Below are 26,843 nucleotides of genomic sequence, written 5' to 3' on the forward strand. Positions count from 1 at the left end.
AGTGGTTCGGAACCTTGTCTGTAGCAACCCCCCCTCAGGGGGTGATTAAGATTTTTGAAAGAGGCGGATACGCTCGGGGGCGAGACGACGGCGATGGGCTCAGGAGATGCTGAAGAAAAATGGCCTCACAGTAGATAGTATAGTAAGGACAGATGCATATATAGTAGAACAATAGTTCTATATATCCCTAAGTTCTCATTGTAAACTGACATTCGACAAAATCTGTCAAAACACAACGCTTTTCGTTGCACTCATCGCGAAATACCCACCGACCATGTTTCCATGAATGCAGTGGTTTATTTTAATTCATGTAAAATGAATTTGCGTACTTTTGGATTGCCATCTCCCCGTTATAACACTCCCGTCACACTAGCTACTCGTTTCGACACCTTCCTGTCTTTTTATTGTATCGCAGTTTTGTGGCGTTTTGAGATGATATAAAAATATTATTAAACTGATACTTATATTGATATCTCTGGTTTCTTTCCACAAAATTTCTTGAACTAGGTATCGTATTCGACAGTGCACTGCGTGTCGAAATCTAAAAGGCACTGTAGGATACCGTACAGCTTTTGAGAGTGATATGCACTTTGTACATTAAAGATGTTTTGAAGCTTTTTGGGTAAAATGATTACCGAAATAAACTTGTATTTGAATGCTACAAAATTAAATTGTCAGAATATTTCTTCTTCATCATATTATAAGGGATGATACTGCTTAGTGTTGTTACCCATTCATGTTAAGGTTAAGATAGGGTTACGATACCTCCTCTTTTAAGAGGATTTTTTTTAATTGTCCTCAGAGGACGCACAAATGTCCTCCCTTCTGAGATTATGTCCTCTTTTTTGCGAATTTAGGTTAAATATAGGGCAAAATTGGACTGCGATACGGTAAATAATCACTAAAGTAACGCTCAAGCTGGCATTTCGTGAGCTGAGCTGGAAAGTTGACCTTTTTTAATGCTACCAACTGATAATGTGAAAGAAAAACTATATTTCGGGAGTTGAGCCAGAAAGTTGACCTTTTTTTAGTCAACCGATCACGAAGTGGAATAAATGTACCATTTTCTCAGGATTTACCTCCTGTATTGAAAGTCTGAAAATACTGAAAAAGTGTCCTCTTTTCAGATTTCCAAAATATGGTAACCCTAGGTTAAGAGCTTGTCGCAGTACTAAGTTTAATATGAGCAAATCTCTACCACCCTCTCAGTTGATTTATAGTAGGCTAGTCACACAAAGCACTAAAACAAAACCCGATATCTTACCCGTTGCCAATCACAGAGGAGAATTCTGGATGTGTTCATCGATCTCGAACCAAATACTATGAGCTAGGAATGGTTCGAGCCCCCGAAACTTTCAGGTTAGTGTGAACGCAAACCTTTTGAACATGAACGTGAGCCTATGACGTCACGGGACGTCATGTTGCTAGTTCCAACCCTGCATTTCCGTCATAGGTATAAAACAATGTAGGCCTACATGAATTGATACTCATGCAATATTCTGTAACAATGCTGAAATACATGCTAACTATTTAAATGTCACCCAATGTATCGACTGGAACAATCCAATGTTATCATAATTCCACGAACAGCTTTGCCGACAATGTCGACGAGGCCTGGGCTAGACCGGGCAGATGTATTCTAAAGAGTGAACACCGATTTCTATTTGCGCCGGCACTTTTTACTAACATTTGTAACCAATTAGTTAGTTTTGAAAATAGTTGGAATCGGAGTCACGGCATTTTCACAAACTCCTACTCCAGCCATGTGATTCCGCAACTCCGACCCGCACTTTCTTGAGAGTAACTACTCAAGAAAGAGAAAATTTAATGACACTGCGTCTCAAAAGCCCTCGTTTACTATGTAATATTACTATGCATTTGAAGCAATGGTGTTAAAATCGGAAGTTACCTCATGATTGGATGTCCGTGATCAGTATATCGATTTTTTTACCTAAGACCGAGAAGATTTTGACCTAAAAAGTCAAGATTTTGTCATTGTTTGACCTAAAAAAACTAATTTGACCAAATTTTGACCTCATGTATGCAAATTAGGTGTTCTCGAGTATAATTTTTAAGTTGTACTACTTATCAGTCTTGCTTCAATTAGGATATTAAGATACGTCGACCATAACACCATGTTAGTGCGGAGCATGGACCGGAGCCGGATTGGATATCCAGCCGGATTTTTTTCAATTTGACCGGACCGCATCGGAGCCGGATCAGTACTTTTTTGATACGGCCAGAATCTTTATGGATAAGCATGACTTTTGTCATTGAGAAACTAGCAACCACACGTCAGTAACCGCCAAGCCAATGCGAAATAAACGAGCTGTATTTATAAATTCACGGAACCACCGTACCGTACCGAATTTATGCACAGACATCACAACAGTCATTACAATACTGACTAGCATTTTCCCTCCAGTATTCTAGTCTCGTTGTGCAGTGAAATGGCTTGTTTTATCGAAGAAAGCAATTGAAGCTCCTTATACAGAAGAGAAACCGAAAGTCGAGGTATCAAGGGCAATGAAAATGGAATATGGAAAAATGATACCTTGCACAATCGCACCTGTGAGGGTAACTAATCTAAATGTGTTTGTGTCAGCAGTCAGCAAGAGAAGCTCAGTGGCACATCACACGTATGCACCCATGTTAAAGATAAATGGATTTTATCGAAAAAGATAGCATCAGAGCAGTGTTCGATGTCATAATTTGTGAGAAACAAATATATCTGCTGCTCCGTTGCAAAGTATTGTAGGCTTACCATACGTCCTACACCCTAACAGAGCAAGTAGTGTCATATCCATCTTTCTCAGGTTGTCAAACTTGGATTCATGTTGTGACGCATAAAATTTGTCAATACTTTCAGAATAGAATTTCTCTTTTAGGGTAGATACTCCCTGCGGGCCGGTCAAAATCCCTTCGCGGGCCGAATGTTGCCCGTCCCTTGTCTATCGAGTCTGCGCTAGCACTTTTCTTTCCACACTATTCCAGTGCGTTAAGCGCTTCTCCCCATCAAGTCATTGGTCTGGCCAAGCAATAACTTGGACGCTGTACTATTACGCTATTTCGAAGGTTTAAGGAACTCATGATTTGGTAATAGCCTAGTTTACAACGCACCGTCGCGTAGCAATTTTCAATGCTCATGGAGAATTATTTTAACTTCTACAACGAACACAGAGTAGAGGTGAACATGTGTAAAGGTGTTTCAATTTTAAACCCAGCTCCGAACTACTAATTAAATTTGATGATAATATGATTTTTGAACGTGCGTCGTTAGTGGACTGCAAACCTAGTCTCTAAATACGTAGTGCAAATAGAGAAGATATCTTCAAGTAGTCGGAATAGATGAAAATGCCAAATTCTGATCCAACTGGCTGCGTGGAAATCTTGAACTGGCCATGAGCTGGTGGCCGGCCATGATGAATTCGTATGTCTGGCCGCGAAATTCGCTGTGGCCGGCGATGAGAAACCGCTTGCTCGGGGCCGGTCATGAGATATTGGTGGCCACATATTTTTCTGTGGTCAGGGAGTGGCCACGTGAAAGATCAGGCCGCTACTCTGAAAGTGTACCGACCTTTGCAATACACGAATCGGGTTGAATTCATGGAACGATTTGTCCGACTGTTTCCCCCGGGAAACACCGTCGAAGACCGTTGGGATGGTCTAGGGGTGTGCAACGAGTGAGTAGCGGTCCTATGGGACATACTTATTTCGAGGCCAGCCCCTCTTGCGTCGCGACACGCGTCGACGTGAAGTTTGGGCCAACATACCGCTGGAAAAACGCGGTACCAAAAACACAAGAGGCAACAAAAGTGGGCGTAGTTGGTTCGCCAAAACTTTCGATATTGATATGCTCGGTCGTCAAAATGGTTGGCAGTCGGCACCGAATAGCCCCGTCCTTGCCATATGGGTATACAGTTGTACAAATGCGACGCGTAGAGGAAAATAGTCAACCCCAATTTGAAACCGCATGCATCAGGCATGTTTGGTAGAGCTGTGTTGTTCCCAATTGTCGTTTGCGCGTTCTCTATGTCATATATGCCCGTGAAATTGTAGCATACTCTTATAGGATTACCATACGTCCACTTTTAAGAGGATTTGTCCTCTTTTTTGACTTTTTTGAAAGTGTTCTCGGAGGACGCCTAAATATCCTATTTTTTGAGAATTCGTCCTCTTTTTTGAGTATTTGGGTTAAACGTAGGTGGAAATTGGACCGAGATATGGAAAATCAGCGGTAAAATAACGGCAGACCCTTTTTTTTAGTCAACTGACCAGAAAGTCGGAAATATTACCATTGTTTTAGGATTTTACTCAAGTATTCTAAGTCTGAAAATTTTGTAAAAATGTATTCTCCTTTCAGATTCCTAAAATACGGTAATCGTATATTATTATGATATCAAAATGCAATATTTTCATACGCGAGGCTGGGGTCACGAGATGCCACTAAAACTAAATTTTGGTCGCGGTCTAAAAAGTTTCAGAAGCACTGCTTTAAGGTTATTGTACTGCTGTGAACTTTCAAGTTATATTGAGCTAAAGAGCTGAACACGCGGTATCGTGACTTTCTTTGCTCTTCTGATTTACACGCGGGACTGAAAATGTAAAATTGAAGAAGAAAATAGAAGAAAAACAACACAATTTGGAGCGGCATATCATAAGGTAGCTGAGTGCCTTTTTCCTGAATTTTCCTGAACTTATTTGCGTCCGTGGCGCACAAGACCTTAACAGGTGATAAGTGCCACGGAAAACTGCAGCTACCGAATATACATGGAGACACAATAGGATTGGTCACTACATTCATCTTGGATTATGCAAACATTTTTGCATCAACAGATCGACAAAAAATTGGTATGATTACAGCCCAGCACCCAGTAACAGAAAACGACCAAGTAAAGATTATGTGGGATGTGCCAGTTATAACTGACCGCGAAATCAGGAGCAACCGCCCGGATATGATAATCAAACTAAAAAAGAGAAGCGAATGCTTATTCATCGAACTGGCCGTCCCAGCTTATCAAAGCATACTGCAAAAGCAATCGGGAAAATAATCGAAATACGCAGATCTCAAAATGGAATGTGAAAAAATGTGGCGATGCAAAATAAACATTGTGCCGCTAGTCACTGGCGCTACTAGGGCCGTAAGCAAAAAACTCATGAGACATATCCAACAAATTCCGGGAAACTTTCGATTCGACATGATCCAAAAGATCGCGTTATTGGGCATTGTGCATATTTTTCGGAAGGCCTTGACTGCGCCACTGGACTAAAATTACACATGTGAGCGTGAATCACAGCATAATTTCTGTAATTTCGATTCTACATTTTCAATCATCTCTACCTCTGCTCTGCAACCTCTTGCAGCTCTAATTCTTCATCTACCGTAATTCTGAAATCTGACCTCTTCGTATATTGCATAGGAATAGTAATTTGACTGTATTAATGAAGTTTTAATCTCGTCATTTTCCTTTGGGGATTACGTGTGTATTGACCAGTTTTACTGTGAATAAAGAAAATAATAATAAGGTAGCGAGATCACATGTGCATACTTTACTTGATAGTTTTGGAGCTTATTTTCTAAGCCATCAGGCATGTGGCTTTTGCAGTTTTTCGACTAACTGCAGCCTCCGAGACCTTTACGTCATACTCTTAAAATTGTATTTCTGCCAGCAAGAATTTTTCGCCCGCGGAAAATACGTTGTAATGTGGATAGGAGTGTTCCATGGTTGCTATAAAGACATGGCCATCCAACCACTCGAAGTACTCGTGCAAAGCCAACACTTATTTGACGGAAAACAGGTTTAGTGCACTATAATTGAAATCAAAGCGACCGAAAAAAGCTGTCAATTGATGACCTAAACCGGTCGCCAATAGCCTTGTTACAAATCTAAACAAAATATTGCTGAGTATCTTCATATTAATTGTATAACAATTTTCGGTTTGTTTGTGCGGGTGAAATTTGTTTTGTAAGAATAGTTTATATGGTGGTCAAAAAGTTTGAAATGCACTGGGCTAGAATAAGGTGTCGCTAAATTTGTGAAACACGTCCCAGCCACTATCGCCAATAGCGCCACCGATTCTGTGCCATTTGGAAACTCCATCATGTTGTTTGGCGGCTCCACACGCCCGGGACTGCACAAGAATTCTCTTTACCAGCGATGGAGTGGGTAATGTGACGGAGGTAACGAATGAAATTAAAACAGATTTCATTCGGCGACTATTCTGCCGTTGGTGTCCAAACGAAGATTCTTTTGTAGACAATCAGAATTCTCTTTTTCCGCCCATAACTTACGAACGGACACTGACATTGGTCGCTTGGGTGGCCCTGTAATAGGGAAATCTGTTTTGTTAAGGTCCCGATATGGAACTTTGTATGCATCGTCAAGGCGTATTCCGTGCAGAAAACGGCATATTTGACAATGGTGATATCTTCTTTTATAATGCGGGTGGTGTCGCCTTTCGGTCCGCCATCTGGAAAACCATTGTTATGATCAATAGAATATATATTTGTTAGCTATACTACTGCAGTCCATATTCGTATGCAATTAAGCAACAAATCTCATATTCCATTATGTGACGCAGTCAGAAATGAAACTCGGTATGCGGTTCTGAGTTACAGGACTTAAAGTATTGAAATTTATCAGGCCCGAATCGAGTCAGCAGACAATTAATTTGTATGTTACTAATAGTTCATTTTCGCTTAAATAGTCACAGAAATTGCATTTGATAAGAGTTTTCGTATAGTGTCACAAAGGAGGTAAATCTAGCTTCACGGTACATCCTCAAAGGATAGGTTTCGGCATGGACCAGCAGACCAATTGTTCCCAACGTGGGCGATATCGTCTCTCAGTGGGCGATATTGAGAAAAAAGGGGGCGAAAATACGAAAGGGGGCGAGAAGGGCGGCAATTTTAAAACGTCCAGTGAGATATATTTAATTTACACTTAAAAAAACGCACGTGAAGACGACTTATTCTGCATATGACGCGAAAAAGAGTCAACTAAACGGAAAGTAGACGTGGAGCACAGATTTTCCGAGAACCTATCACTTCAAAACATTGCCTATTTTATTAAGTTCGCCAGCGATCAGATTTAGGTGAATAAATTTCCCGTTTATATGTCCTCTTTTGCGGATCCGCAATTATAGGAAAGAAAATTGGTGTTGAAATTGATGAAGGGGCGACGAGTCGAAAAATGTTGGAAAACACAGGGCTATAGATCATATCGTAGAACCGTCACACGCAACTCATGCCAGGTATCAGGTCTCACATCATTTCATTAGTCATTCGTGTTAGACGAGAAGATACATCTTGCAATTGTGAAAGTATACTTATAGCCACATACAACTGACTACCTGAAGCGTTCGTCCATGAAATTCACTTTTTCAACAAATAAACCTGAGTACTTTTCACGCCATTTATTTTCGACATCTCCTTGAAGTAGCTTGAGCATATTTTGTAAATGGCGGCGTGTACACCCCATTGAGTATCAATTTACGATATCATCTCTGCATCTACTGGAGTAGCAATGCTGACTGCTTTGACCGCATCTACACTCAACTCCAAATGGTATATGAGAGTGAAGTGCCTATAGTACCCCAAATCGTGGAAGTTGACATACATGACCAAGTAACGAATTACTGCGATGTCTTTGTACGACGATGAATAGTTACATTGATTTCAGGCTATTGCTCTTTCATCCTCAACGTGTTGTTTTAAAAATCTTCAAGTTGTGCTCGTAAACATTTGCCCAGCGATGTTTTGATCTATATGGATTATCACATCTTTACTTATGGGACCAAAATTTATGGCGTCCGTAGCTGTGCCTTAGTAAAGTTAGCCATATATTTAAATTCACGGGATTCGAATTTGGTGAAATTCAAATTACGGTCGGGGGACTTGCATATTATTGTTACTTACGTAAAAGTATATTTCACCTGAAATATTGCAGGTAAGCGGTGTCGTTGCGATCCAAGTAGTTCAAATGGTCAATCAGATGCTGCATAGATGGAAAGTCTTCCACGAAAATGAATCCGCTGGCGGGGATATGTGCTTCGTATACCTCTTTAGTAGAGCCCCATACAACCGGTACGACTCCGGCTATTAAGGCACGGAAAAACTTCTCCGTCACGTAGTCTTTACAATGATAGGAATTCTCGAATGCGAAATAGAATTTGTATTGCGATGTGTATTCTATCATTTCATTTTTCATGTAGTCATTTCGAGAAACAGGTGTTTTCCCAAAGCATCGCCCGAATGCTTCCAGCTTCAAGCCCATTGTCAGCAATTTCTTGACATACGAAAGTCTGACCACGGCCCCCGGAGTCAGATTGCAATTTGAAATTGCGATCAACGCTAGATGCTTCTTATTCGCCAGTGGCTTCTCCAATTCATTTCCGGTTTCAACTGTTGCATTTCCGTAACTCAATTGAAAATCCGAGTCTCGTCTGTGGTTGGTACAATATCGAAGTGTTAATATTGGGATACGACATCGTACAGAAGTCCAATATCATGTAACGAGCATAATTGTAGGAACATCTCACGTTTCAAACCACAGTAGGGCAGATTATGAGTCGCAATGCTTATATTTCTAATTATGATACAGACCACATCTCATTGAAAATCAGGGCTGTGGAGTCGGTAAATTGTACCACCGACTCCAACTCCTCTCCGACTACAGACCTTTTCATTATACCGACTCCAACTCCTACTCCAACATTATTAGAAATTAACTTACCAACTTTCATGCCACAGTGACGGTTAAATGACTATCATATAACTATTAAACATATGCAAACATTTGATTAACGATGGCCTGCAAAATTGTTTCTTTGTGGTACAGGTCGAATTATTCACTATGCAATTAACATGAAAAGAATGCCTCTCTAAATATCCTTCCTTTCTTCATAGTTTATAAGTTTTTATAACATGGACTCTCTAATATCCTAATATGTATGAATCATTGAAACATGACTTATATCCATTCATGTATAATTAAAATGTCGATAAACAATCGAAGTGTAGCTCTTGTGTAATCGCTTTGCACTGATACGAGATATCGTCAGCGCGCCAGTTCCTACCGGTAGGTTAGTGACGCGTTGAATCCAATTTGATCAGCCTGTTGTAGCCAGTTGTCCCTAGACATATACGTTGGTGCCTCTGCGCAACGCCATATCCAATATTGATTCGGATTCCGCCTGAAATGCAACCAAAAATGAACAAGCATAAAACAGTAACAACGCGCGGTTACGCTATTAATATTAATATTATTAATAATGCGCAACATTTCAGTGACGCTTATCGCCATTTGTGACCTTTTACATCACGATATTTGATATTGTATCGGTTCCCATTGATGCTGTAGCTGTGGATTACACCACTACGCTATCTCGCCACGCGTCGGTTGATAGTAATGATAGGCTCGAATCGGCTCCGAATTGAAACACAGAATTTACGAAATCCTGTTCAGTTGGTATGAAGTCAAGGGGAATATTCGATTTTTGAATTGCGAGGCCGGTCATCGCCTTTACGGTGTGAATGCACACTTTTTCGCTAAGAATGCAGGGAAGGTGTCTGCCGTGTGACTTTTCGCTTCTGGTCCACCGTCAAGCATTTGGTTACTCACTTCACTCGTGGAATATCTCGCAGGTTGGCTCGATCATAATGAATGATGACGACCTCAGTTCTGATGTCGCTTATCTGCAATCATATTGATATAATTGTATGTTGGCGTGCTCCTAACGACATAGTACAAGCGGACGTGGATAAGTAACAGTAGCAAAACTTCTGCCGGAAGGTTGCGTATGTAGACCATAACTACGTGAGTGGCAAATAGGTTTAGTAACCAAATTTCCACCATGGCTTAATGTGCAAATGATGCCCCCTGCGCTTCCTGGTTGCAAATGTTGCTTCAAAACCCATCCCAATTGGCGAAAACGAGTACCATACACAAATTCTTATAATGTAGATGTATACAAGGATTGTTTTTGCTGTAGTATTCATGTTATTTTTCGATTATACAATGGCCATTTACATAAGGCCCACATTCTTTGTCATGATTTCATAGCTGCCGACTCTTAGCGACAATAGCGACCCATTTTTAGTAGGGGTCGACCAATTATCGACATGGCCGATTATCGAGGCCGATATTTTATATTTTGAAAAGAATCAGAAATTTTGGAAATTTAATGCACCGTGTTCTCAATCACGAGAAATCGACGACGCAAAGTGCAATATATGACAGATTTACTCTTGCAGAACGAGTTTAGCTGGGTAAGCATGCAGAGAAACTGTGCTCCCTGCATCACAGTCTATCTTTTCTGGACTGATCTGCAATTCTGTATCGTATTTTGCTTTTTGGGTTATCCCAAATTTCAATGAATGTGCACAATTAAGCAATAATTCTTGTCAATTTCAGTTTTCTCGTTTGTTGTTCAGCTTTCTGTGGCATGTACAACTGCCATCTTGCCAAATATATAATATTTTTGGTGAAATTGTTCTCTGCTCCTTCCATATAAATATCGGCCTATGATATCGGTATCGGCCTTGTGAGCGAGCCGATGTATCGGTATCGGCCTGTAAAAATCAATATTGGTCGACCTTTAATTTCTAGGCTTCTATAAGACTCCGCTTACGCCAGTGGTTCTCTACCTTATTGTGTTCTCGTCCCCACCCTCTTTAGACCGTCTCTAATCCCCACGGACACCCCGGTTTTAACTCGATTATCATGCACATGTGTTTTGTGCAAATATTAACTGTAGGCTAGTGATTGACAGCAACAAAATGACTTTTCTTGAAAAACAAAACATGGTACCATTTATGTAGAAAATGGGAAGACTCTTATTATTTCAAAGCAATTTCTGCAGCTGCATTTCTTGATAATCCTTCCCGTCGATTTGATATGAACGAGTGCCGAAATCCACAAAGATAGGTGGTGGGGTGACGAATGTAACAACAACGCTTAACGCTCCCTTCGGCTGTAATTGCAACAGATGTATATGGCACCAAAATTGAGACACATATTTTTAATGAACATATAACGTCCAGCCTAGCCATTGCTATCTAGCAGCACATCTTAAGGATATTCTGTAATAGTGGGTATGTATATTACAGGAGAAAATGGAATTTTGTAAGTAATTTTTTCCAAGGCCCTAATAAAACATCTGTAAACTGCAACAGCGGCTTACGCGGTCCACATGGCGAGAATGGGCCTATATATTGATAAACCTCTAAACTCGGTCGGACTCGAACCCGCAACCCATTGGTGTTGCAACTATAAATCGTACCAGTACACGATATACAGGGCTGTCGCAGGAAGTCTTTAACTGTGCCACAATTTTGAGGAGCTAAATCTCTTGCATTCCTCATAAGTCATAACGAATACGCAGAGAAACGCCGGATCACAGAGAGTGGCGAGATAGCGCAGTGGTATAATCCGCAGCAGCAAGACCAATAGGTACGGGTGCGAGATCGGCACCAGAATTAGTACCACAGCGTTGAAGGTTTATCTAGGCTCCTGCTCACCACCTCATCTGCGTAAGCGGTGTCTTACAAAAAGCCTAGAAGTGGGACATGCTATATTTGAGTTTGATATACCTCTGCTTTACGGTGTATATGTTGAAACGAAATGTTATTACCAAGTTTTATCTCGGAAGCGAAGAACTTCTACCTGCGCTACGCTTAGCCCCAGCTCATTAATGTACAATGAAATCCAAAGGATCGAGGAAATGAATGAATACATGAATCTGTCAATCAATCAATAGATCAGGGGTGACCTATACCTGCGGCCGTAGAATGAAATTTATACGGCCTTTGACACGTGGTTTAATCAGCATGTGTTGGCGGCCGTAGATATGCAATTTGAATTTACTAATTGACTCCCTAATTTTTGAGAGATTTTAATTATTCTTCAAATTTTCTTCGCGCTGCGTGCGAGTCAATGTGACTTCATTTTTCGATGTTAATATAGTAGCGCCCTTTGCAATCTGAGCCCCACTGTACAGATGCGAACAGCATAGGTAAATGATGCCCCCCCTCCAGATAGAAATACACACTCGGAATCGTGTCCTCTCCACTATACCTACATTCCTGATGGTATGCCAAGAAATAACAGCACGAGACAAAGTGGTTAATAACCATTTGCCCAACAAAGATGTATCATCATTTATAGATTGCCTCAAATTTTCGAAAATACCCTCTCCATCAACTCTACACTGTAATTTTTTTCATGTCGTTGAAATCAGAAAAGACAACACTTTTTTCGTCAAAAAAGATCCCACGTAAAATGTCCTAGATGATGTCGATTGTGCTTTATATTTAGGTGTTTCCATATTTAGGTGCTTCCGTATTTAGGTGTTTCCGATCTAGGTGATACCTCACTGCGGCCTGATATAGAATACTAAATAATCTGGCGTACATGTCGACCTCCGTTCTGTCCTCGCAATAACACTAAAATCACCTGGCGTACTCGACAATCAAACTGTTTGAATCCCGCATGGGGCATCTTATTATAAACGGAATAATGAACGTGTATGCAAATAAACATACTGCACTAAAATAAATTGAAGGCAATAGGACATGCAGCATAAATCGTAGCCGAAATTTTCCAATTAGAATATGGCAGCCCTACCCGCATGGAATAAACCACATGCTAAGTCCAGCTTGGAAGAATTACTTAAACTTATTACAGAATTTGTTATTATGTTACTTAATTGAAAGTATAACTCACTAAACAAATGTAGCGAGTACCCGCATGGAAATAAACCACATGCTAAGTCCAGCTTGGAAAAATTACTTGAACTCATTACAGAATTTGTTACTATGCTACTTAATTGAAAGTATAACTCACCAAACAAATGTAGCGAGAAAATTGACCTTATACAGGATTTGTACCATGTAACGAACTTGTAGTACTTGTGAAGTACTGCTCAAAAAACGAATGTAGCGAGAAATCCATTCTTAGAAAGTCTTATTCTGAAGCATATTGTTGAAATCTGAGCAAGAAATCGGCCAATTCGGTAGACATACATTGAGCACTTTTGTCGCCTATTACGACATGTTGGACGAAAGCCAGAAGCTGAAAATCTTTCGGATACTTTAGGTCCCAGCATAATAGCATGCCATGATATTAATCAGCATATCAAAGACCGTATCATAGTCTTGACACAAAATTCTATGGCCATCAGGTAGAATCCAGCCCTGGATCTTGCCATTCTAGTGCTTTGCGACACCAAATGTGGAGGCTGTGATCTTTTGCAGTGGATTCGAGCATCTTGAGCCTGAAATATAAGTATTTTTTTCAAAAATTCAAACAATGCATATGACTGTCAACAACAGGGGTGACATCTCTACACCAGTAATTCACTAAGTTATCTAGACACGCCAGACAATGAGAAAAATTTCACGCCCACTTACCGTAATGTCACAAAAGTTTATTGCATGGAACGTTATGACTTGCATGGAACGTTATGACTGTTACTGAGAAAATTCTCAAGAATAATATTCGGACTCTATGGAATTGTAGGTAAATGGCGAGAAGAGAGAAAACTTTTTGTTATCGACCACTGCTTTCCACCCCCTTCGTATGCTTTCATGCCCCTCAGTTCAAGAACCACTGCTGCACAGTCAGCTGCATGTATCAGCGATTGACATCATTATATAAACTTAGTTATAATCAAGTACCTGTTCCACTGACAATGCAGATACTGTGGACTTCTTTCTAGAGTTCATACTGGTGTCGGTCTTCTTCAACTTGACTCTGCCATCGGCGAGTTGCGATTTTACTTTCAGCAGATTTTTCAGTTGATCATTCACACCAAACGTTTGGAGAATTTCACTGAGAGGGATCCCTTTCTTTGTTAGCTGAGCACGCCGGTATCCGTACAATTGCTTGAAAAGGGACACGATATTCTGCCATCTGCGGTACTCGTTGTCGAATTCCTTTTGCAGCTGACGAGTCGCTTCTCCAACAGTCAACTTGAATCCACCTGAATGTGTAAATATTAGTAGTGACACAATACTCAAGATGGCTTGGTGCTACCGAAAACAGGGTCTGGTCTAATTTCCTACCCACAACGCTGTAATGCCCATGAACAATGCCTGTCTATACCCACAGTACAAACTACGCTGTAATTAAAATGGCGCACATTACCGGACTATTTCTATATACTCACAGTACAAACTATGCTGTAATTAAAATGGCGCACACCACCAGACCACTTCTATATACGCACAGTACAAACTATGTTGTAATCAAACTGGCGCACACCACCAGACCACTTCTATATACGCACAGTACAAACTATGTTGTAATTAAACTGGCGCACACCACCAGACCACTTCTATATACGCACAGTACAAACTATGTTGTAATTAAAGTGGCGCACATTACTGGACTTCTTCTATATACTCACAGTACAAACTATTTTGTAATTAAACTGTCGCACACCACCGGACTACTTCTATATATTCACAGTACAAACTAGGTTGTAATTAAACTGGCGCACACCACCAGACCACTTCTATATACGCACAGTACAAACTATGTTGTAATTAAACTGGCGCACACCACCAGACCACTTCTATATACGCACAATACAAATAATGTTGTAATTAAACTGGCGCACACCACCAGACCACTTCTATATACGCACAGTACAAATTATGTTGTAATCAAACTGGCGCACACCACCAGACCACTTCTATATACGCACAGTACAAACTATGTTGTAATTAAATTGGCGCACACCACCAGACCACTTCCACATACGCACAGTACAAACTATGTTGTAATTAAACTGGCGCACACCACCAGACCACTTCTATATACGCACAGTACAAACTATGTTGTAATTAAACGGGCGCACATTACCGGACTACTTCTATATACTCACATTACAAACTACATTGAAATTAACCCGGCACAAATCACCGGACTACTTCTATATACTCACAGTACAAACTACATTGAAATTGAGCCAGCGCACATCACCGGACTACTTCTATATACTTACAGTACAAACTACGTTATAATTAAACCGGCGCACATCACCGGACTACTTCTATATACTCACAGTACAAACTATGTACTTCTATACCCACATTACAAACTATTTAGTAATTTACCGGACACTGCTGACACGGAAGCGTTTTTGAAGGAAGAAGGACGTTGTCTGAGAAGTCTGAGCGCTCTCAATTTCTGAGACAGTTTCGTGTTGATATTTTTCTAGAAAAAAATGAGATGATCAGTGCAAATGAATTTAGACCAATGAGACCAGTTTACTTTACCCAGGGGGGGTTCTGTAAGGTAGATCCTAAGCACGGATACTTTTCCACAAGTGCCTTCCCAAAACTTTCGATACGATTGTTTGGTCATGTCACCATTGTTCAGGATTTGATTTGCACACTGCTCCACTACGAGGTTGATGATTTCATAAGCTGTACGTTGCTTCACGCTAGTTCAACTTTCACACTGAATTCCGGCAAGGGCATCGGAGGATCGAGGTGCCCCATACTGCATGGTGGCTGTTAATTGATGAAAATATGAGTTGGTGTCCTACTAGAATAATGTGGATATTTACCATATCATCCAGACAGCTAAATTCATTGCAAAATTTGATCAAATACTTACTGGCATAGCTGCTTCTGAAGAAGCTAAATCACAACGGACTGACGGCTCTACGGGCACGGTGTTATCTAAATCGTCATTGACTGACGGCTCTACCGGCATGGTGGTATCTAAATCCTCATCGAACGACGCTTCTCCCGGCAAGGTGGTATCCGATTCAGCAATCGAGGCTGATTCATCGGACATATTGTTTTGACCTTGATTTGTTGACAACTTTTTCCATAACTGAAACAACAAGACTTAGTTGCATGAACACATTTCAGTTGATTAGCTTCTTACTTCTTGCAGATTCAACAGATGGCGCGTCACACCAATGGTGAATATTTGCCAAAAGTCTTTATTACAAGCTTGCACGTATAAATCAGACTTGGATGGTCCTTGTGACGTTTCAAGAAATTTTTTGTAATCCGATCTGAACTCCCAACGAACAGGCACAGCCAACATGATTTTTCATCTGACATTTACGACACTCTAATATAATTATTTCTAGACAAAATGAAAAGAAAAACATTCTAGATCACAATTCGTACCACCATTGAACCCCCTACAAGATGCATCGATCACAACTGCTCACTAAATTGTGTAGATTACCATCGCTAGTAGGGCTGGGCAAAATCGAGTGCCATAGTGCATCGATGGATCACGACTCATGCTTTAAGTTGAGTATTCTAGGACCACTCAGTCATTATGACAACATAACAGAATGTAAATTGACAAGATTCAAAGCTTTTTACTATGTTTGGTACGCTGCAATACGGCCAATCAATGCTAACACAGTAGAAATAAGTATCACAACTTCAATTCCCGTTGAAAAATTGATACTCATGGCGACGAGCGTCTCATACTTCAAAATATCGTCTTTTACCAATACACTCAAATCAGTTGAATTGATACTCATTCAAAATCCGCGTACTATAATCATTGTGCCCAGCCCTAATCGCTAGTTACGCAATGTTTAAAGTTTGAAGCGAAGAGCTATATATATAACCAACGACTGCCGAACGAGCAGACGCGAACGAAACGATGAAGCTCTCGGCGACGGCCGACGCCGGTCGGGGCACGGCTTTCTGTGCTAGTGTTCGTCGTGACCCGGGCCGTGGCGCCGACCCCGGAAGTGGCCGACCGATCCGAATCGGTTCGCGGGGCGGAACGTGTTCGCGCCGCGCTGACCGGCGCGCAAGTTCCGGATCCGCGCGAGACGTCGCGGCTGCGTAAACGACCGGTTTTCGACGGCGGGGCGGCTCGATCGAGCTGTGCAAAATTAACACTTCTACTTCCTAAAGCCGCGTTTCGCGGAGCTGGCAAGACCCGCAGCCCCATCTGACCCGCGCTCGTCTGAGGGGCAGTTCAGACCTGTCAGGCGATGACCGCAGCCCGGTTCTGCCACGTCGCCAACCAGTACTACAACGCGGCAAAAGCCCATTGATCGGCCCTCGCTCGCCACGGGGGAGAGCGATAGCCTGAGCGTCGAGCGCCGCGCTGGAAATTGGGACTCTAAATTGAAAGAGCGATAAGCTTCTAGAAACGACGGGTCATAAGTAAACGACAATGTGCATTGGGCTTCGAGTCGTGTCGAGTGTTCGATTATCAATGAGAACGGCGTGGAAAGTTGAAATGTATACAAATTATACATGTAGAGTGGCCACAGCGAATAAAATGTCAGTTTCGCATCGGATTAAATGTAATTGCGACAGGACAGGTATATTTTCGAGCGTACCCGTTTAATTGCGCATTTTTTATGATAATTCTGGGATGATCCACCGATCAAGGATAATCCCGGAATTATCAAAGATTTATCAAAGAAAAATTGAAATCACTCCACTTCTACGGCTTAGAATTCAAAATGCTTGGAATTCAAAATTTTCATGCTGTACTAAATCCGCGAATATTGGTTAGAATGAATTCGAATCTGGTGTAGGTCGTTTTATCGATTTAATCACGTAACCAGCAAGATTCAGAAATAAAGGTTATTTTTCAACAGTCCTATTGCGCATCCATTGTCACTGTTGCCGCGGCTCGACCACGACTTCACAGATATCTCATATACAATGACGCACCCCGCTTCGTATGCCGCAACGCGACCAAACGAGGTTTTAAAACTAACACATTGGGAAATGACTTCGAAACTATAAATTAACTCTTAGCGACAGGATCGTCTAATTTCAGTAAGCTAAGAAATCATGTATCACTACACGATTAGAATCTTGAAAATTGTTACTCTGTTCATTTTTGAGTGTCCGTGCCATTGTGTTCGCCCGGCCCCAAACTACGAGCCCGCTCGCGGACGGCGGAAACCAATGATGAGCATCGGAGCGGAGTCGGAGTGGATTCGGAGCGGATTCGGAGCGGAGTTTTGCCGATTTCGCGACAGTCGGAGCGGAGTCGGAGTTTACTACAGATATTTTTTCGGAGAATTTCGGAGTATTGTAACTTTTTTCTCCGATATAGTTGGATAGCTCTGACCAAAATACCCTATTGATTATGATTACAAACCAAAACACAGACAGTTGACACCTTGTAAAGCTGTAATATGACGGGTAACATGCAAAAATGATTACCAAGTGCATAAAAATCAGCCATCTGCACTGCAATTGGGGACTGGAGAGTAAACAATACTATGAGGCCAACCATATTATCAAATATACCATGTTGTACCATGTGTACCAAGTACCATGGTTGCCACTGTTTCGGATACTCGACGAGATTCATCGGAGTATCTCGGAGTCTGGGATTGAGCTCTTCGGAGTCGGAGGGAGTTTTCCTAATACACAAAAGTTGTCGGAGGGATTCGGAGTCTCGAAAAGCACTATCCGCTCATCACTGGCGGGAACCGCGGGATCACGCGAGAGACCTCCAGCGGATGACGCGAGCGTGCGAACTCGAATTGCCGCGTATCGTCTCCCGCTCTCGAGGGCGTCGTGGCCTAATGGGTAAGAGCACTGTGCTTGCCTCGCCGCGCTGCCGCCGGGGCCCGAATCCCACCAAAGGCGAAAATGAAGAGCGAAAAAGTATACGGTATGGTTACGCCCTGCCATCTAGGATGATGATGAAGAAGTGAAAAGGGGCTTGTGGTAACCAAAGAATGTAGAAGGACAAGATGTGCGAGGTCATTGTTGCGTCACGCCACTGTTACGCAGCGGCATCCATTTTGGTCTCAAAAGACCACAAAATCAGCCTGAACCTATGCGTGCGGCTGTAGTTTTCGGTCATATTGGCAGTGATATTTATGGGATTACGCTCGCAACTGGGATATTGGACATAGAAACCAAGGTGAATTTATGTATTTTCGTTGTCTGCTGATCGTTTTTATTTCAGATCACCCCGGACTACCACAGCAAAATTCCTTTCTGGGCTGCATCGAATTGTAGGCCTACATATGGCGATATATTTAGAATCTCAACCTGAAGGCTACTTCTGCGAATTGTATCGTGTTGATGCAGGAAATGGAGCTAGTAAGATTCAATATTGCCGATAGTAACTTTCCGCATAGATACTGTAACAGCATAGATCACCCACTACGATATGAAGTCACCCATCTTACAATTTGCAGCTACAAGGCCGGTGTCAGGAGAAAGATGAAGAAATTGCGCGTTATTATTATGATTAAAAGTTTATAGAGTCGTCCTTATCACCTGTTTAGGTCTTGTGTGCCACGGAATACAGTGCAAAGAAATTCAGGGAGAAAGACGAAGAAATTGCGCGGTTGAAATCGCTGGTAATGCGAAATCATTGTGAAATTAATTGTAGCATTTTGACGATACAAATACACAATGAAAACCATACAAGATACCCAAATGTGATTAATAGCGGAATTGCACAATTTATGATCGTTTTGGAACTTGGATGTAAGCTCGGATAACAAGGAACATATGGATGAGGATAGGAAGGTTTTTTCAACAAGGATCAGATTCAGGCTTTGAAAAGAGAAGGGCAGGCCTCTGGATGCAGATGGGCCGGTGATACATTTATGTCAGCACTGAAAATCAGGTTTTCATTTGGAAAGCATGGGTAGTTTTTGAGCTCCAACAGTGCTTCTATATCGAATGTAAACATTCGATGGTGTAGATATCTGAGTAAATCCTCTGATACCACGAACATTTTTATTAATTTTTTAATATGTTCTCGGCAAAAAATCACAAACAAAATATGCGACGGAATCCGACCCGAATACGCAGAAATACAACAAAAACAACCGCCGATACCCCTGTCCGCCCGCGACAAACGCGACTACACGCGCCCCAATACGGACTGGGACGGGGCTCGTTCACTTGAGGACCAAAACGTCATTTTCGCCATAAGACTATAGTGAATTTGGTCCGAAAGTGAACGAGCCCCGTTAGTTCGCCAATTAAATCTGCGGACCTGGACGCATCGACATTACAAATTTCGTTGAATTTCGGTTCATTGTTCATAAAGAAAAGTTCGTATTTCTGGTAAAATTACGTAAATGTCGATTTGATGGGTTATTTATGGTATTGAGGTGCGTATTTTGACTAAATCTGTGTGAAAACGTTGATTTTATTTCAATAGGTGAAAACTAGGTGTCTTGACGGTCCGGGAGTTGAGACGTGTTTTAGGTTTTATGTGTTATTGTTTCTGTTCAGTTCTTATGTTCGGTTTTGCGTGCCACTCGGTTCGCAGTTTCGAGGTGTTTTGAATGTCATGTTCTCAGTGTCAATTTAACGCTCAAAATTAATGATTAGATTAGTATTAAGGTAATGTCGTAAAATGTACTTACTTTTCAGTTTTGATTTTGTGGTTGTAAGGAGTATTAACTGACGACAAATTTATTCCACTCACTCAGGTCTCAGGGTACACTACAAAAAAAAATCAGACAAATTTGGTCTCAATGTCTCAAATCGATTTTTTACAAAAAAAAAGTCTTAAAGACCAATTAGTCTTAAAGACCAATTAGTCTTACCAAGAACTTTATGTCTCAAAAGTAAGCCAGAAATTGATCGAAATTGGTAGCAGTGCCTTGAGGGCATCCTTTTCAGTGTTAGGGGTCTGAGCGGAGGAGGGGAAGGATGAGAGAGACCACAAATTGCAGTGTTGAGATGATCCTGTACTAAGTTTACAAGGTATTCACTAGATATAGTTATCAAGGTACATGCCACTTACTACTCACATATAATATTCAGATCAATATATATATGGTTGTCTGAGTCGAAAATAGCATTTATGGTGAGTGGGTAAAATGAGACCATCAGTGAGACTGAAATTGTTGAAAATGAGACCAAATCATCCTCATTTCTTAAATTTGAGACCAAATTTGTCTAATTTTTTTTTGTAGTGTAGCTATAGCTGTTATAACAGCCTGGCATATTACTGCTATGCGTGAGCTATATACAGATTAGGATCGTACTTTATATCAGATATCTATATAACAGGGTACATTAATGCTAAAGCTATTTATCTACCTTCCAATTTCTTGATATGGCGCGATGCAACACCATTACTCACCAAGAAAGTTTTCAAATCTGCAGCACAATCAGTTCCTGTCTTGTTCCCAGCACGTTGAATCGCAAAAGAGCGAGACGGGCAACACAGAACTTACGCAAAGCGGAAAAAAAGAGAAATTTTCTCTATAGCGCCTAGCTTTTTTCGCGGCCATGCGCTGAAAGCTCTCCTTTGTGATGCCTCAAGCGGATAATTTCGCGATTCTGGGATCTCAAATTGACAGTGTACCGGTGAATCTGATCACGTGGGCTGAGAAAGGATAAATGTATTACAGTGATATGTTAAACTACTGATATTAATGACGAAATTCATTACTGAATCTGAAAAAAAAATTTGCGTTGCGCGTGAACATAACATAATGACATACTATGACCACTCGCGATTTCGGCGCGTATAGTAAGTCGATGTCATTGAATAGTTTAGTCCGACGATTTCTACATTTCGGGGGTGGAATAAAATAACAGACAAGCACGTGTGATTAGTTCAACGAGCACGTATGCGGCGATAATGCTAGAGCTCACATAGTTCTGTGTCCCCTGGTATACTCACCCACTTGTCTGCATTGCGTACAAGACATCCCAGTAAACACAGTACAGACCAAAGATGTAGAAAGCCGAGCCCGATATAGTAGATATTAGATCTCGGCAGGTCGTAGAAAGGGGGATTTTGTGTCGACTCAATTCAATGTCTTTTCCATGTCCTTCAATAATGTAAATATTATGCAGATGCTACAGCCTTTAAACATGGTGAGAAGAATGTAGATCCTACATTAAAAGAACATCCTGATATAATAACCTGTTTTCTACCACTGGGCATAACCTGATCACGGCTGCGTACACACACACACACCACATTATCTACTACATATTAATCACATTTGCGGTAATTTAATTCAAAACCAATTGGCAAGTAAATAATGCCGGTGTAAAAATGAAACGAACGAAATTACTTGTAGGGCCAAGTAGCAATGAATGAAACTATGAGAACAGTCAGTAATCAGAAGGTTTCATTGTCTGATGATGATAATCCCTCTGGCGTTTTCTTTTCAACACCCTGTAGAAATAAAATGAAAATGACGATTATTAGCTAAGACATTCGTACTGCGAAAATGGCAGAGGTAGCGAGTAACGAATGACTCCTACATTTTTTTCACCCATACTTACTAAAATGGATTTGATTCTGGACTATTTCCACTCAAGTTTTCAAGTTTTTATTATTATATTTTTTATTATTATATGACTAGAGAACTGACTTCAATCGCCACTTCTACTTGATTATCAAGATCAACGATGACTACTTCAGCAATCTTTGAAAACAGCCACTAACACAAAAAGAATTCTTGACTAAAATTTCTTCACATTCTGTCAAAAATGATCAATTCAACAATCCAAATGAATCAGTTATTTGGCAGCTAGTTGGAGAGATATATACTCAAGTCTAGAAAGTGGAATGATACTCTGCCTGGAAAGCTGAAGACCTAACAATATTGTGTACAGAGAACAAAACATTTGAGTGGCGGCACTGGTATAGACGTTAACAAATTATTAGAATTGACAGTAAGATAACCAGCAAGACATTAAAATGAGAATTAGTGCAGTTTCTTAGGCTGTAGTGATACTCAGCCAGTAATTGACCTAGCAGAGAGCAAAACGTTGTAAAAAAGCGAGCGAAACCTCCGACAAATGATACGATAAAACATTAGAATCGACAGTCTTACTAGAAGCAGAATAACAATCATGAGGGGTTAGAGAACAGAAGCCCGGGAAGTGACCATCAGAAATTACTGCATACTGGCCGAACAAATCCATGACCACTAACAAATGGTCTTTTAATAGTCAATATTGATACCAAATGACACCACCCCTATTTCACCGCAACATTTAGCAAATACAGCGCTGGCGTCAACCTTATAAAGCGCTAACCAAACGCCCATTAGTTTTCCCACCTACTACTTCGCGCTTCGCGGATGGAAATACGCATTAAAGCGAATGGACGCGAATTGTCACACTCTTGCTATTTCTGCTCCCTTTTTCTCTTCCTTCCTCTTGAGGAGAGAAACAGTCGACCGCGTTTACGGATCGTGAATTCCCGGCTTAAGGGTGATTCTTCCCCCAATGATCAGCACCTTGAAAATTGAGAACAATGTTGTTGCAAAATGCATGACAATTTGAAAGTTACATCATTCTAATTATTCCAGTTATGGCCGTGAATCGTTGCAAGTGCGGTAACCATAAGAATTATTACTATACTTCAACTACAAATACAATATATTGTATAAAATAATTACTAATTCTTTTACGTTGATCGAGTTCCAAATGGATGAAATATGTCAAAGAATTTGCTAAATTTTTTTGTATAATTTGACAGATTCCGAAATCTTCTCAAAGTGCACCTTTCAAAATTTTGATATCAAGACTCCCAACATTTTACAATTCGAAGTTGGATGGCTTGACCAATACAAGCGAACAGTTTGTATCGCAATTGACGATTATGTAGAGAACGTTGCGAGACATGTGAGTAGGCCTACCCTAAAACGTTTCTCTGACATGGACATTAGGGCTCTTAAAAAATGACTTTTTGTTCTCAAATCGTTCTTGCTACTTGATAAAATTGTTAGGTCACCTAATTCAAGCCTACACACTAAATTTGGTTCAATTCCAACCAGTAGCCGCATTGCTACAGGAAAAGAAAGTTTCTATTTATTATATAAAAATAAATGGAAAAAATTTGAAAATTTTCTGTTCACCCCATGAAAGTGTTAGGTTATGTATAGAAACGATGTTCATCAAATTTGGTTCGATTCAAACAAGTGGAAGCGGAGTTATTGCCATCGAAAAATTCGGATTTTAATAAAATAGTATTTACGGTGGCACCACTATAATAAATAATTAAATAATTGTGTCACGCTGTCATACTGTTTTACGCAACCGTTGTTATGCACTGCATTGTTGCTGTGTTCTGGCTCCATTGATGGTATTTCTAAATTCGACATTAATGCGTCATAATTCTCCATCTGGTTTTGAATTCAACTCTGTTTTGCTTCCTTTATAGTGCCGGTAGCTCTTTAATAGGCACGCGAAAAGTTCTTCGGGTTTCAATAACGTTTATCATGAAGGTACTTTTAAAGCAGTATTAAAATTTTGTACCACCAACCAGTTATTTAATTACTATTTATCTTCAAAGTAAATGCTCATTTCATGAAGCAGGGTTGTAAGACTCGAGTCAGGATTTTCTGTTGACTCGACTTGACTCAGGTCATCTTCTCAAAAGTACGGAAATGACTCGACTCATTGCGCATGACTTGAGACTCCGACGGCCAAGACCGACATTTCATTATTATTTCAAAGAATAGTACAGCAAATCGCTATTGGGATTTCGTCTATTGATACTGGTATTTGAAAATGCGGCCAGAAACTGCTAAAAGTAAGGAAAATTCGTATATTATAAATGCGACCCACTCGATATCACAAAAAATATATAAAAAGTTGGTTTAACAAGACTTAAATTGGAAACTGAGCAGCTAACACAATGACTCTGGCTCGAGTCATAATACCATAACTCGGACTCGGCCCTCTGCTCGCTGACTTGGACTCGGACTTGACTCGGTGGTGAATTGAAAATGACTCGAGTCAAAACTATAAAAGTGAGATCGACTTGCGACTCGGAGCCTTGTGACTTGGTTACAACCCTGGCATGAAGCCTCAATAGTTACAAGAGTGGGGTGACTAGACAAAGAACACAGTGACATTTGCAGCATATCATGAATGTCTCTTACTATATGTGATCTTGTTCAAATGGAGGTTGATGAAAGCGTATTTCCCATTCTTTCCGACTCTGCTATAATTTCACCAGACTGGCAACCTTCTTCATGATGCTTTTTGCTGACTGACCAATATTGTCGCCGCCAACGGTACGAGTGCAAATGTCTGATATGTCAATATAGGAACAGAATTAGTTGACTGTTCATGACCGAGCACGTTCAGAGTTGCATCTCAAAGATGCTAAAATAAGCCTAAATATAATCCAAGCAATACGATCGTCCACTTTGACTGACTGAATTTCTAAAAACAAATAAACATAACACCTTGATAGCTTCCACATCTTACGTTTATATATACCGTCTGCTATCGGCAAGCATTTGAAAATAACAAAACAGATTCAACATACCACATCTCTTGCAAAGGCTTTCATTCAATATGTCATCAAACTTCTTTAAATCCTCCTTTGTGGTGAGTGGCTTCGTTTTATCATATACAATCTATGGCGGAATAAAAGTTTCGGATAAGTTCTAAAACGAACACAATTTTCCACACAAAAGTCAATTGCCACACGAAATGCCAAATGCTACGGTCCCATTTTACAAGGTATCGCGAGGTAACGTAGTGGTACCCTCCATTATAGCTAAACACCAATGAATTGCGGGTTCGAGCCTGACACGTCGACTCCATAATTCCTACCGAAGTGTTGGCCGTTTATCTAGGCTCCTCCTCGCCATCTGATCCGCATAGCCATGTCTTAAAAAGCCTAGGAGTGGGCCGTGCTATAAGTGGGCAGATGGTTGCCGATGAACTCGGCACTTGGTGAATTCGGCCCTCGGGAAATTTTGTATTGAAGTGTATTAACAGCTATTAATATGAATTATTAAACAAATAATAGTATTATCAAGTGATTCGTCAATCTTGTAAGGAGGTCAGGGCATCCGTAGATCACGCGGTCACGACGTGATTAGATCACGGATTGCGTAGCCGCGGGAAATAACGCAGCGCTCATATACCGACCACGCGCGGTCTGCTTGGAATCGATGGCGTGAGTGACGGGCCTGTGTCGTGTAAGTTTTGAGAAGATGGATCTTGGCGTTGTATGTGAGATCGAAAATGTGGAAGATAAAGCGGCGCTTCTTCGTTTATCGATCAAGACAAGCCAGTGTTCCTCATCAACAAATGTTTCGCATGATCACGTCAAAATAAATTATTTTTTGCCTTTGGAGAGACGATTCCACTCTGGGGTTAGGGTGTCTCGATAACAGGGTTGAAGGATCCCAAGATTACGAGATCTACCGCGAGCCACGACACGTTTAAATTTCCTTTTTGATAGGCCTACTGTTAGTGTTCATTCATATCAAATGCATTTCTAATGCGAAGGTGTTCTAGTGCCAATTCCACCAAGGGCCGAGTTCACCAAGTGAAGAGCGTCGCGTTATTTCCCGCGATTACGCAATCTGTGATCTAATCATGCCGTGACTGTGTGATCTACGCATGCCCTGACCCCCGTACAACATTGACAACCACTCAAAGTGCCAAGTTCACCGGTAAACATTCCAGTAACCAATCATGGCGACCGGTACCGCTACCAGATCTACCACGGCCGAATTCACCAAGTGCCGAGTTTGTGCGGCCGAATTCACTAAGTGCCGAGTTCACTGGTAATCGGGCGGATACGGAATGATAATAATAAGAACCGGCCTGGTGTAAAATGACCAGTGTAGTCGAACCACCACCATGAACACCACAAACAAACAAACAAACATCTAACATGGAAAAGAAATTACCTTTACAGCCTTTGACAAACACAGTTACCATATAAATCAGCAATTTAGGTCTTATTCGAAAGCAGAATAACAACTGTTTTAGCGGACATATCAAATCAAATGTTGGAAAGTTCATGTAAATTAGCATAAAATATTATCTTACTGTGACCATATTCTATCAATATGGTCTGGCTAGCCAAATTCTCTGGGCCAACATAAACAAGCTGCGTTTG

General features: G+C 40.9%; 2 protein-coding genes and 1 long non-coding RNA gene across 7 annotated transcripts in view; all 3 read right to left on the minus strand.

Moving 5' to 3' along the window:
• Positions 1-5,685: 5,685 nt before the first annotated feature.
• LOC145443621 (4-galactosyl-N-acetylglucosaminide 3-alpha-L-fucosyltransferase 9-like) overlaps positions 5,686-26,843 on the minus strand; it is a 132,618-nt gene continuing 111,460 nt past the window's right edge. For 3 of the 5 annotated variants that reach the window (XM_080321571.1, XM_080321561.1, XM_080321585.1), the window contains exons 5-6: positions 7,936-8,445; positions 5,686-6,471 (exon numbers count right to left, since the gene is read on the minus strand). In XM_080321571.1, the coding sequence (XP_080177697.1) occupies positions 6,207-6,471; positions 7,936-8,445 (775 nt within the window). In that variant the 3' untranslated portion in view covers positions 5,686-6,206. Of the gene's footprint in view, positions 6,472-7,935; positions 8,446-9,078; positions 9,196-9,623; positions 9,698-26,843 lie in introns of all 5 variants that reach the window. The other 2 variants (XM_080321565.1, XM_080321578.1) reach the window with 1 other exon arrangement.
• Positions 13,137-16,440, minus strand: LOC145443768 (uncharacterized). Its single transcript, XM_080321727.1, has 6 exons — positions 15,903-16,440; positions 15,627-15,848; positions 15,284-15,520; positions 15,122-15,221; positions 13,679-13,983; positions 13,137-13,275 (listed from the first exon to the last, which is right to left on the minus strand). Exons 1-3 carry the CDS (start codon positions 16,065-16,067, stop codon positions 15,446-15,448), a joined length of 462 nt encoding a protein of 153 aa, XP_080177853.1. The 5' UTR covers positions 16,068-16,440; the 3' UTR covers positions 13,137-13,275; positions 13,679-13,983; positions 15,122-15,221; positions 15,284-15,445.
• On the minus strand, positions 21,838-23,643 carry LOC145443793 (uncharacterized). The gene is made up of 2 exons (XR_013916540.1): positions 23,029-23,643; positions 21,838-22,136 (listed from the first exon to the last, which is right to left on the minus strand). It is a non-coding gene; the product is annotated as an uncharacterized LOC145443793 (long non-coding RNA).

The sequence above is a fragment of the Botryllus schlosseri genome, chromosome 1, assembly GCF_051294905.1.
Source record: "Botryllus schlosseri isolate E-star chromosome 1, Bs_hap1, whole genome shotgun sequence".
Lineage (NCBI taxonomy): Eukaryota > Metazoa > Chordata > Ascidiacea > Stolidobranchia > Styelidae > Botryllus > Botryllus schlosseri.